We start from the raw sequence: 11,807 nt of genomic DNA, 5'->3' as shown, positions 1-11,807 counted from the left end.
TTATTAATGTTTTGCTTCCCTAACTGGATAACCAGCAAGGATGCCAGTCTTCTAGCTTGCTTACATGTTAGCACTATCCTGCCACAAGTGCACTGTGCCACCTAATGGCCTGAACCTAAAATGGCAGTGTAGTAGTGTGAGTGCAAGTTAATGATGAAATGAATGGAACTAAATTGGAAATTAACAATGTTTGTTTTATGTGTCACTTTTTTATCTGTCTGGTTTAATCTATTTCTGTTGTTTCAAACCTCTATAAATGCAAACACATCATTTTGGGGTTGATGCAGCAGTGTTATAAATCTAATCATTGTACGTAGTGTCACTAGGAAGAAGCAGTGGATCACAAAACAAGACATACAGTGTGTTGAAACTTTTGAAAGGTATATTTATTTTTGCCATTGAAATGGGTAGAAAGTATACTTTTAGCAGTGCCGACATTAAACTGTGCCTCAGACCATTTAGGAGCTGTAGGTATCTAAATAGTGCAAAAACGGTTCAACATAAACACAGTGAGGTTTGTCCATTCTTTGTAAACTTAACTGAAAACAGCTGAACTGCACCAACTGGAGACCTCATGTTCAGTAATGACGGGCAAACTTAAAAGTATTTTCAGCCTCACAAAGAGAAATAAAATAAATAACAAGTATGTTCAGCCTCACAAAGAGAAATAAAATAAATAACAAGTATGTTCAGCCTCACAAAGAGAAATAAAATAAATAATAAGTATTTTCAGCCTCACAAATAGTCCATATTTAACCAAAATAATATTTCCTCCAGTCAGGCCATGTAGATAAATAAAATATGATGGTAGCTTAAGTGCTTCAGTGGTCTAAGATTCTAGCCTACGTCACAGCATCAGGTGCGCTTTTTACGTCCAACACGGAAACTGCAGTCGTGGTGCTTTCGAGTGTACTCGGAAATTCTACCTTCCGAGTAGGAAGACGTAGGTGATTCCACACTGCAGATGAGCTGCATATGTGTTTAGTAGTAATTGGTTTTTGCAGAGGGCTAGCAAAACAACCGTTTTCGAGGGCGTCGCAATATTGGAATCCCGACTTCTCTGACGAGGCTAACCAGAACGCCGTTTACTCGAGTGTGACATCATTCCCAGGTCCGTGTTTCCGATTTCTGAGGTAAGCGAATGCAACACACGAAGTAACGAATAACGACCCTATCTAAATCCCGGTAACGACAAACGCGTTATTGATTTTGGCATAATAACTAGTTACCGTGCTCGTTACCACAATAATAACGTAGTTACTGTAACGCGTTAGTCCCTACACTGCTGAAGACAAAACTGACAAGCAGAGACCCACAAACATGCAGCAACTGAAGGTGGCTGCAGTAAAGGCCTGGGAGGGAGGGGAAAATAGCTTTCGGTGAGTTTTTTTTTTTAATCATCTCTGTTGTATACATGCTTAAAGTTGATCATAGAAAAAACATCTTTTGAAAAAGACAAAAAAAAAAAAAAAACTAACTGGACTGGAGATCGTGGCCCTTGGAATGGTTGTAAAATTGATTCGGTGGGAGTTTTTAAACCGAGCATAAACCTATTTTTTAGTTCCTGGGAGTGTAGAAGTAATGAGAGTTCAAAAATGCAGAAAAAACCAAGGCAATTTATAAAGTATTAAATTTCAACCATCTCTCATATACATAAAGGGCCTGTAACTTGGAACAGTGTGACAGGACTTCATGAGATATGCCAAAATTATGCAAATAAACCAGATTTTAAGGAGGTTGGGTGGGAAGCACCAATTGTTTCCCCATGGAAAGACCAAGGCAGATAACTTTAACTCTGGTCTGAGCACAAATAAGAATGATGATTTTTCTATTATTTGCTTATTAGAGTTGATCTGTTTGTTATTGATAAAAAAGGAGATGCCACACAACAATATCATTAAGTGCTGACAGTGTAATTTTTTTTATTTCAGGAAGTGAAAAAAGAGGGTTAATGCATTGCAGAGACAGAGCAGTGTCCAGCATACAGTGCACAAGATGTTTACAAGCATGCCAGGCAGCCCCACACTCATCTCTCACAGTATCTACAGACCCTGTCACAGCATGGAGACACCGAGACTGGATCACCGACTGAATTTCAATCTCTAAATCTTAACCTCCCGTTGGTGTACACGAGAAACAAGCCACAGGACATCTCCCAACAGGATACAGAAATGTGCAAACTAGCAGAGAGATCCCCAGACACTTAACAAATAAAGAGCGGTCTGAGCCAATTAGCTGAACTTCTCAAAAGATTTTAGCTCAGGTATCCATGAAGGAAACCTATGTCAGAGCTACTCGAGCTAAAGGTTGATAGGCCTAAGCTGACACAAGTCTCTCTACACAGTACATTATCACAGTAAATCTTAAAAAAAAAAACTAAACAAACTCCAGAAGCAAGTCTACCGCATGCATCGGTTTCCATTTGGGCATGGAAAAGCATACATGCATTCACCAACCTCAATGATGATCATCCATCACATGCTTAAACACCAGAGGAAGCCCACATGGATCGAACCAACACCCTGTTTGTAAAATGTCACCTACAGACAACTTTTCATTAACTTAACCCCGACTCATAAGTGCTGCAATTCTCTACTTATAGTAGCTGGACCGCAGTGAAGCGGTGCCACCTTTTTGTCGTGAAAAATAAGTGTGTGATTTAAAGAAAAAGGGCAAGTAAAAGCGTACATTCAAACACCCACCGGCCTTAGTGCTGGAACTGAAGTACAATACACACTGAGAAAAAGATGTAACACAAATAAATAGTTTGATCTTTTGAATATTTTATCTGTAGCTCTTTCGATTGTTTTTCAGCTGCATTTCATGAATATGTTGCACAATTTCAGATCTGTAAAGTAAAACTGATACTCGCTTGATGCGATTCAGCCTTCCAGAAGTGATACAAGGTACGATGATTCCTCACTCGCTGCTCAGGAAACAGTTTAAAGGACCAGACAACCAGATTTAACCCTACATTACCATCTCTCACACACACACACACACACACACACACACGACAAAGTTTTTTCCATACAGACAACTATTAAACAGTGTAAAGTAAAAATGTTTAAAATACAATTTTAACACTGAATTAAGGAAAATACTGTTGCCACCCTTTTTTTTTTTTTCTTTTTGCTTACCTCTAACATTTCTTCACTACTTCAGAACTGAAAGAAATAAGCCAAACTGAAAACATTTGTATTTTCCATTGCAACTAGGATTTCCTCTTAATAGAGAAGCAGATGGCTGTATTTGGTGGGAAAACAAAGAGATCTAAAGCAACAACCACTTAGTGGCAGCTTTTCCCACTAGAAGATACAAGAACAGGCTGTGGGATCTGCAGTCAGACCAAGCTTCCTCCTCTGTCCTCGCAAAGGCTTTCCTGCAACTCGGAGGTGAAGCAAAAGCTAGTCCTGCTGTAAAAGGATGAGGAAGGCTGAAAGAAGGCCTGGCGAGTCCTCGGCTATGAGGAAACAGTCACCGGATTGAGAGAACCATTCCGGCTGTAAAACTTAGAGAAGGCCTCTTCGAGAACAGATGCGAGTCGAGGCTGATCGCCCTGAAATGAAAAGGCAGTGAGGTCAAACTAACCTTTCTAATTGTTCTCTGATAGCAGTATGTGGTAACTTCACTGATAAAACCTCACCTCACTGATAAATCCCAGCTGAACGAGCTCCACAGCCAGCTCCTGCACGTTCTCATCTGAACAAAAACACAATATTTAAATGGTGATGGGGTTACAAAGCATTTAGGCGCCTACTTCGTCCTGTCCTATCGTTTGTAACAGTTGCATCACCTGAGAAATACTGCAATGCTTAAGAGTTCTTGTGATCAGTGCTGGGTGTCAAAGTCACAGGTTACAGCACTCAGATTAATTAGATATTTAGTTACTTTTTCAAATAAGCATTTCATCGCTTAAGAGGTACCTTTGAGCTAAGTGCAGCTTAAAATAGTCCACCTGCACTACCTACAAAGCCCACAAGGGGGCCACAGCCCACACTAAGAAGTGAAGGCAGAGCAGGCTGAACAGACTGGACAACATAACCAACTTGCACAAGCTAACTGAAAAGGGGTGTTTATTTTTAGTGGGCAACACTGTAACATATCGGATGACTTTTAATAGTGTGACGTATAAAGTTACTTTTAAAAGCAACATTACTCAGCACTGCTTATGAGTGCAATATAAGGGTAGCAATGCAATAAATATCAGCAGCAGATCGTAGCAATATTCTTTGAGATAGAAAAAAAACCCCCAAAATACTTAAAGATATACTAACGATACTATGCTTTAGTGTATCTGTAAGTTCTCTGCTTTGAGTTAAACCTCTACAGCAAACCTTTGGCACTGTGCTCCCTTTACAAAGCATTTAAAACCATTTTCTTACTTGTGAAAGGCATGCAAAAAGCATGGTGAAATATTATTCTCGAAACAAGACACTCACTTGGTAACAAATCACAGCTCAAGTGCCTGTTCAGTTTGTCCTCAAGTTTCAACAGCAAGGTCAGCTGAAAGTAGAATGAAACCAGTCCATTCAGAGGTCTAACAAAGCACGTTCACATGTAGTACAGATGTTGTTACTTCATCACTCAGCAGACGGGCAGAGCTGTGACTTACGTGATGTTTCGTGCCCTCGTCAACAGGCTCAATATTACACTGCATCTGAAGGACCTTCAAGGACCAAAAGGAAAACTGTTTAATGCATTGACAGGTTGGGATTAAAATGATTGCAAGTTTTTATTATTATTATTTATAAAGGAAAATGCTGATAAAGACAACAGCCATGCATTATCATTTTATTTTTATGGTATTAAAATCTATGAAGAGTACTAGGGATGCAACGATACCAATTTTTTCAAACCGATCCGATACCGATACTTGGATCTGAGTACTTGCCGATACCGAGTACAAAAACCGATACTTCTACCACACACAAGTTAAACTTAACCGGTAGTAAAGAAACGACCCCACACAACTCTTTAACACAAGCGAAAGCGTTTACTGAACGTAAGGGCAGAGACAAATACTGTACAACACATCCCTTTTTAAACTCAAATGATATTCCAATTCCTTAACCAAATGAAATACACTGTATAAATGACATAATTCCCTTTCAAATTATATTAAACAACCCAACTTATGTTATCACCTTTTGGTAAGTGACTCACTAATATACACTCCAAAACACGTTATATAAATCCACTAAACATACAATATTCACACATGGGCCCCACACACTCACATTCACACTTGTTGCAGGCCTGTTTGCTGCTCACGCCGGACGATGGAGAAAAATCCTCTTCTCCCCAGTAAGAGCACAAAAGTCTGACTTACAGTTCCGTTGCTCGGTAGGTCGCCGTTCACCAGTCCCACACTAAATCCACTCCCTGCGGACCCGATGCTGTCTCTGCTACAGCGCGTTAGCCAGTCACTGTCCAGCTCTCCGACAGTCCATAGCAGCTGCCTCCGTGGCGCAGCCAAGCAGTCCGGGCTAGCCTTTAGCCTCGGCGGTCATGGCTGGAAACACAGTTTTCCACGGATGGTGGTGCGACCGTTGAAACAAAAAGTCACTTCACCCACACTCTGTTGCGAACCTCTCACACGGTTAGCTTTCTAGTCACACACTCTTTTGTGCAAGTTAACCTCAGTAAAACTAGCCGAGTCTCTCACTTTGGTTCAGCTAACCTCGTGCATCTCTCCATGCCGTTCTCTTCTGTGAACTGTGAACACCTTATGTGGCGTTCAAGTCCATGGGAATTATGATTATCTACTCCCAAATTCCCATCCGGGCTACATAAGGATCGGTTCATGGTATCGGTTAACTTTTACGAGTACGAGTACGCACACATTTTACAGTATCGGCCCCGATACCCGATACCAGTATCGGGATCGGTGCATCCCTAAAGAGTACTATTAATTATCTAATGTCAGTCTGCTTTCTGTTCTTACCTTCCTTGTCTCAAGCTCTGCGGGTTCAGGGGTCGGGGTTTTGACCGATGGGGGAACTATGGGTGACTTCACAGCCTCCTGCTGGGGTTGCTGAGGACAGGGGACCCCAAATGCAGTCAGAGGGTAGATCCCATTCCTGTTAAATGAACGTCAAATGTAAGCCACCACAGCTATAGTTAAAATGCGGCAGTTGCACATTGAACAATGCATCCACAACTGCTTTTACTGAACACACAACAACCACAGCTTCCTGTTTTTGATTTCAGTGCAGCGGAAACAACTCTCATTTCACTTTCCTTAGCTGATTTTGCCAACTGATCCAAGCTTAAAGTGAGAAATTTATAACCAACTACTAATTTGTTAAAAGCTGCATTTCCAGCTGTTCTCTTACCTTACATCTTCCAGAAATTTGTCCAGCTCAAGAGCAGGAAACTGGGAAAGCCTGGAGCAAAGGAAAGACTATTATTTACACTCCAGTAATTAAACAGTCAGAAAACTTTAGACATAGTAGGACTTAATGAAAGGCAATGATGATAAACTAAAGATGATCAAATCACAGAAATCATCAAATCTCCACAAGTTACACTTCCTACATTTACACTCAGACTTACTTCATCTGAATCCCCTCTTTGCCCTCAACGATAACCAGGTTAGGGTCCATGTTCTTTGTCATCTCTTCTAAAGCATTTTCAGGAATCATGTCTGAGGTAAACAGAGAAGACCACTATTAAAGAAGAACACCGATCAATGATAGTTAGTTTTCCAAAATAAAAATAACATTACAGGCAATTTGCGTGACTGTGCATAAGTCTTCAAGTCTTTGTGCCTGCAGAGTGCATAACAAAGTATTTTGGTATACGATGGAAGCGTCATAATGGCTTTAACTGCTAACCTGTTCCATCTCACTTATTTATGGTTTTAAAAATATTGACAATTTGTCCTTTAAAAGCTGCAGACATTATTTCAAACTGCTTATGTTACCGCAATAAAGTCTAAGTATAGATATTTGGTAGGTGTGTCAGTGTTTTATTGGGTCTTCCGCTGAGCTGAACGCCCAGTTGATGCTGACAAAACAGCAAGCTTGAAACACAGGGAATCAAGTGCATTATTAAAGTGAAAGTACGTGTTTATAAAGGATCAGATTTTCCGTGTGTGTGTGCTTTGACTCACGCTGGTGGCTGACGATGCAGTGTGCAGCCAGCAGCTTCAGTAAGGGCACCTCAAACAAGGCCTGGTGAAACAGCAGCTCCTTGGCTGTGGGTCGCTTACTGGGGTCGACCTCCAGACACTTCTGGATAAACTCCTGAAACACATGCAGGTTATAAATCTCTCTTCCAAACAGCCATGAGAGCTTTAGACGCCTGCTTGCTCCTCGCTCACCCGTTGCAGCGGGTCCTCTAAGGACTGAATGGCACTGTTTATGGCTTCTTGGGACACATAGGACGAATCTCCGTTACTTTGGATTTCCAACACAGCCATCTGAGGAAGTGAGTGGACAAAGGAAAGATTCATAAAATAAACAGGAGCCTTCAGTCAACAACAGTCGCTGTTATGGTGCAAAAGACAATAAAAGTATTTTTAAGACAGAAATAACAGGTTGAGCATTCACTGCTTTTGGTCTTCAGGCAAACTGCGCTCATATTACCACAGTAACAACAGAGCAGGTGACTAACAGCTAGGAGCAGAAAAAGGCATCGCCTCACCTCTAAGGCGCACATTCCAAAGGAATAGATATCCACAGCTGTGGTAACACTGGCAACAGCTGAAAGCAGACGGAAGCCTGATCAGTATCACAGAAACACAACTGCACACCTCAGCAGCATAAAACGATACACCCGGAGGACCTCACCTCCATATTCTGGAGCAAAAAAGTGAAGGCTCTTCTGCTCTTCCCGGCAGGTTTTCACATGGTTATTGATAGTGTCAGGAGCAACTGAAGAAAAAAAGAAATAACAGTGAGAACATCTTCAACACAGAAACCAAACCGTCGCTGAAGGCACTGCAAACTGCTTTAAATGATCTGTGGAACCCACCGGAGCCAATTTTGATGAGGCCATTGTGCTGGATGAAGATGGTGTCACAGGTGAGGTTGCCATGAATGATGGGAGGTTCACAGGAGTGCAGGTAACTGGAGAGTAGCAAACAGTGGTTAAAAATAAAAACAAGGACCTTTGTACCATAGCTATCCTAATAAGGCTGTAACAAATGTATCTCATATTAGTGTAGCAGTGAATCATGTGCCACACCTCACAAATACTGTGACAGAGAACACTAACCTGAGAGCAGATAGGATCTGTGTGCACCAGCGCTTCCAGGCCTGTCAGATATGAACAACAAATAGAGAAGTTAATATCTTTAAACATGATTTTTAATTAACCGTGTTTGATCTCTCAAATGTATCAACATTTCAAAATCCACCCACCTTTTCATTCATTGTCTTGTGGTTCTTTTTTGTCTTCTTCAAAAACTGTTTGAGGCTTCCTGAGGACATGTATTCAGTGATGAAAATAACCTGCAGACAAAAGACAATATTGAAATCAAATGAGAATCCAGGCCATTGTGCCTGTGTTTATATAATTTGATGAAATGATCAAAGAATGAAACAATGAAACAAACTCCTACCCGCGCTCTGTTTTCTTTGACATCTGCCCAGTACTTATGGAATTTCACAATGTTCAAATGCTCCAGCTGGATCAAATTGTCAAACACGGCTTTGACCTTTTCCTTTGGTGAAAACAAGAAAAAAAAATGAAACACTTTACTCATAAATGAAAAATCCCATATATTCCCATATCTTGTTTTTCAAGGTGTTTTTACGAAAACAAACAAACGCTTTGAATCAGATGGATCATTGCGACAAATATTGCAGAGGCTAGATTGTGCCAAAAAGTGACTGCCTGCTAAAAAGTGATTTCCAATTTGTGTAATATCTTTACTGGTACTGGTAAACAGACTGCAGTGAACTGAGTTTTATGAAGGAGTTAGATATAAAATAAAGAAATGACATGTTTGGTGAGTATCCTAATGTGCTGTACCTACATTATAATCAATCTACTCCTTTTTTGGCCCTTAAAATATCTTTACAGAAGTTTTATGTTATATTTGTTACAATTTCCACTGCTCTTTTGGCCAAATGTGTCTTGAAAAAGACATTTATAGATCTATATAACAGCCACTTTGCCAAAAAAAAACTGATTGCAGCATCTACCTTTTAATAGTAATGTTCTTTGTGGCTCAAAATGACTTAATATCACTCATGAGAGGTATGTTTGAGATAATTTTGCCACAATCCTTTTTTGGGAATTACCATAAATCACTTTTTGGCACAACAGGAAGGAGAATCCAAAGTAGGCTGGAAGAAGACAGCCTGCACTTCTTCACTTTTCCAGAAAGGTAACCAAATCAATCAATCACAGCTCCTCATATCACGACGGACAAAGTCCGAATGCTTTCTGACTTTTTTAGTTAAACAATAATTTGATTTGCTGCCCATAATTTTGTGACCTGTAGCATGAAACTGTCATTGCTGTTTCCACCACTGACTCCAGGTGTCGCCAAATCACCAGGACTGAAATCTTTTTAGACAGCAAGTTGAAATACAGATTGTACTGTTCTGTTCTTATAGTCCACACACTCCCTCCCTTCCAAATTTCTGATTTGTTTCTGCAACTACACGGGTACAGCGTGAACTCTGCTATGGGTTCTGGCTGCAAGGAGTCCAACAACTTGCCTAAGGAGCTTAAAACCAAAGAGGAAAAAGAAAAGCAGCAGTATTACAGAAAAGAGAGCAACAAATCCCATTAAAAAAAAATCCTTAAAACCATTGTTAGGCTGTTTTGTTGCTTCCAAGTATGTTGTTAGTTCCAACAATCATATAACTGACCATAACTGTGGTTTTTCCTGCATATACAAAAGAGGTTTTGGCCACCAATCAAGTTTAAATATCAGTTTTGTTTATAAAATTGCCAAAAAACACAGTACGGAAAGCAGAAAAATGCACAGGCTTCTGTTGAGTAAGGTGACAGAGACCCTGCACCATCACTACATATAGATCAATCGTGGTTACGTGCACAGTCACCTAGTGCTTTAGCTGTATTTTACCACACTGGCCTCGCTCTGCACCCACCTCTTGCAGTTTGAAATTCTTTCTTTCTGAGAACATGACCTCATTCCACACCACCTCGACTCCTTCTTCTGTGTCCATGGCCAAGTAAGCATTATCAATCCCAGGCACATTGCGCTGATTCACCTTAAGGCGAGTAAGAATAAATACATAAATAATGCACCAGATGTTTATTCAAGTTAAGTTAGTGGAGAAAAAACTGACCCCCCTCCCTACCTCTTCTCTGCGTTTCTGCCAGCGTCCACAGGGGCTCTCCTCCAAAATCTCTGACTCATCCTCACTCTCCTCTTCCTCATCCTCCGTGGCAGCAGTAGCAGGAGGCTGGGTCACCATGGACACCGGCGGAGACACGGATGACACACCTTGACCTGTGGGTGCAGCGGCCGCGGACTCCGGCTTCACTTCCTGGACAGTGTCCGGGGCCTGCTTGCTCTCCCCCTCAGACATCTTCCCGGTTGTCAGGCCCAGCAGCCCGCTGCAGGACACACAAAATGACCCACCAGAATATAAACGCCATACTCCATAATGTCACTTCTCATCTGCTGAGGCTGTACGACTGTTATTAGAAAGCTAGCAAGGCAACAACATGTAACTACGTGGTGGCTGTAGCCGGCTAATCTAGCTGCAGGTGAAGAGTCACCGTGGATACTTTGCAAAAGGAAGTTAGCTCCAACAGGAAAGGCCACAATAAGTCACAATTATGAGCAGAATGAGCACAAACACATGGACATACATGTTATAGATGGGAGATGAGACGATGCCAGCTCCAGTTTAACAGACTCCCGTCGCCGCAGAGCAATCCGGGCCGGAGGTTTAGCTCTGTCAGCTGCGAATCTTCAATGTTTCTCGGCGGAGTTGCAGCTAGCTTTGCGGAGCTACGTTGCGAACTTCAACGACAGCAGTCAGAGCTAACGAAGAGTGTACGAGACGCCCAGAGCCTTTACTTTACTAACTTTGACATTAAACGTCTGTCGCTGTTTGTACCGCGTAGGGTCGGAGCAGTCCTCCGCCCCTCACTGCTTCTCAAGACTCTTGCTAATGTGAGCTCTGACAACAGCCGCTGGTAGTGCGAGTAAACGTCACAGCAACGCAGTCCTAAGTGTTGATTAAAGCATCACGAGCATCACGACCATCACAGGAGCTCAGCACATGAAGCACGAGCAGGCTAATCTTTATATCTTTATATCCTCGAACACAGTGGCTAACTGACTTGAGAGCTAGGTTAACATTTAGCTAGATATGATGGCGACAACTTCCAGATGCACACTGCACTACGAGCTCGGGCACGTCAAAGCCGTTGTGGGTTGCCAGATACAAGGCATCGAATCCCCCTTCTGGGGTGTTCAAATCGTTCCCACGTAACTTACACGGTGTTGCCTTCTTCTTCTTCTTGTGTATTTATCCCACTTCAGTATTAGAAATCAAGCTAACTATAATAGCAGACAAAACTACGCAAAAAAGGAAAAATATAGCCTTTTAAGTGATGATTTAATTTACTTAAGGAAAAAAAAACTGGACATGTGAAAAATTAATTGCCCCCTAAACATATTTTTTTGTGCCACACTTGGTAGCATTTAGTACAGTACAGCTTTTGGCCTGATTAGCAATAAGTCTTTATCATTGCTGCAGCGGAATTTTGCCCCACACTTCTTTGCAGAATTTTTTTAATTTAGCCACACTGGAGGGTTTTTGAGCATGAATAGCCTGTTTAAGTTCATGCTCATGAAGGCTCTCCAT

The 11,807-nt window shown here is 41.4% G+C and overlaps 1 protein-coding gene across 2 annotated transcripts; it reads right to left on the bottom strand.

The window, feature by feature from the left end:
• Positions 1 to 1,894: 1,894 nt before the first annotated feature.
• Positions 1,895 to 11,357, bottom strand: nrbp1 (nuclear receptor binding protein 1). Of its 2 annotated transcripts, XM_039599218.1 has the most exons (18): positions 10,804 to 11,357; positions 10,287 to 10,545; positions 10,074 to 10,196; positions 8,570 to 8,671; positions 8,370 to 8,459; positions 8,224 to 8,264; positions 7,981 to 8,075; positions 7,797 to 7,880; positions 7,651 to 7,709; positions 7,328 to 7,426; positions 7,118 to 7,250; positions 6,559 to 6,649; positions 6,339 to 6,389; positions 5,948 to 6,083; positions 4,616 to 4,669; positions 4,443 to 4,506; positions 3,647 to 3,702; positions 3,464 to 3,559 (listed from the first exon to the last, which is right to left on the bottom strand). In XM_039599218.1, exons 2-18 carry the CDS (start codon positions 10,515 to 10,517, stop codon positions 3,464 to 3,466), a joined length of 1,605 nt encoding a protein of 534 aa, XP_039455152.1. In that variant the 5' UTR covers positions 10,518 to 10,545; positions 10,804 to 11,357. The 2 variants fall into 2 exon arrangements, with proteins under 2 accessions (XP_039455153.1, XP_039455152.1); XM_039599219.1 differs by lacking the exon at positions 10,804 to 11,357 and having other exon boundaries at positions 1,895 to 3,559; positions 10,287 to 10,517.
• Between the last annotated feature and the right edge of the window lie 450 nt (positions 11,358 to 11,807).

The sequence above is a fragment of the Oreochromis aureus genome, linkage group 15 (assembly GCF_013358895.1).
Source record: "Oreochromis aureus strain Israel breed Guangdong linkage group 15, ZZ_aureus, whole genome shotgun sequence".
Taxonomy (NCBI): domain Eukaryota; kingdom Metazoa; phylum Chordata; class Actinopteri; order Cichliformes; family Cichlidae; genus Oreochromis; species Oreochromis aureus.
Note: the sequence above shows the minus strand (reverse complement) of the source record. Positions and strands in the feature narration are given on the sequence as shown.

Bases quoted from the DNA above. Each gene is read 5' to 3' on its own strand.
- nrbp1 (XM_039599218.1), bottom strand. From the start codon at position 10,517: ATGTCTGAGGGGGAGAGCAAGCAGGCCCCGGACACTGTCCAGGAAGTG. The intron at 4,670-5,947 runs GTAAGAACAGAA...TGGTCCTTGAAG, and splicing joins CAGAGCTTGAGACAAGGAAG to GTCCTTCAGATGCAGTGTAA. The intron at 3,703-4,442 runs GTGAGTGTCTTG...GTTTTTGTTCAG, and splicing joins GAGCTGTGATTTGTTACCAA to ATGAGAACGTGCAGGAGCTG.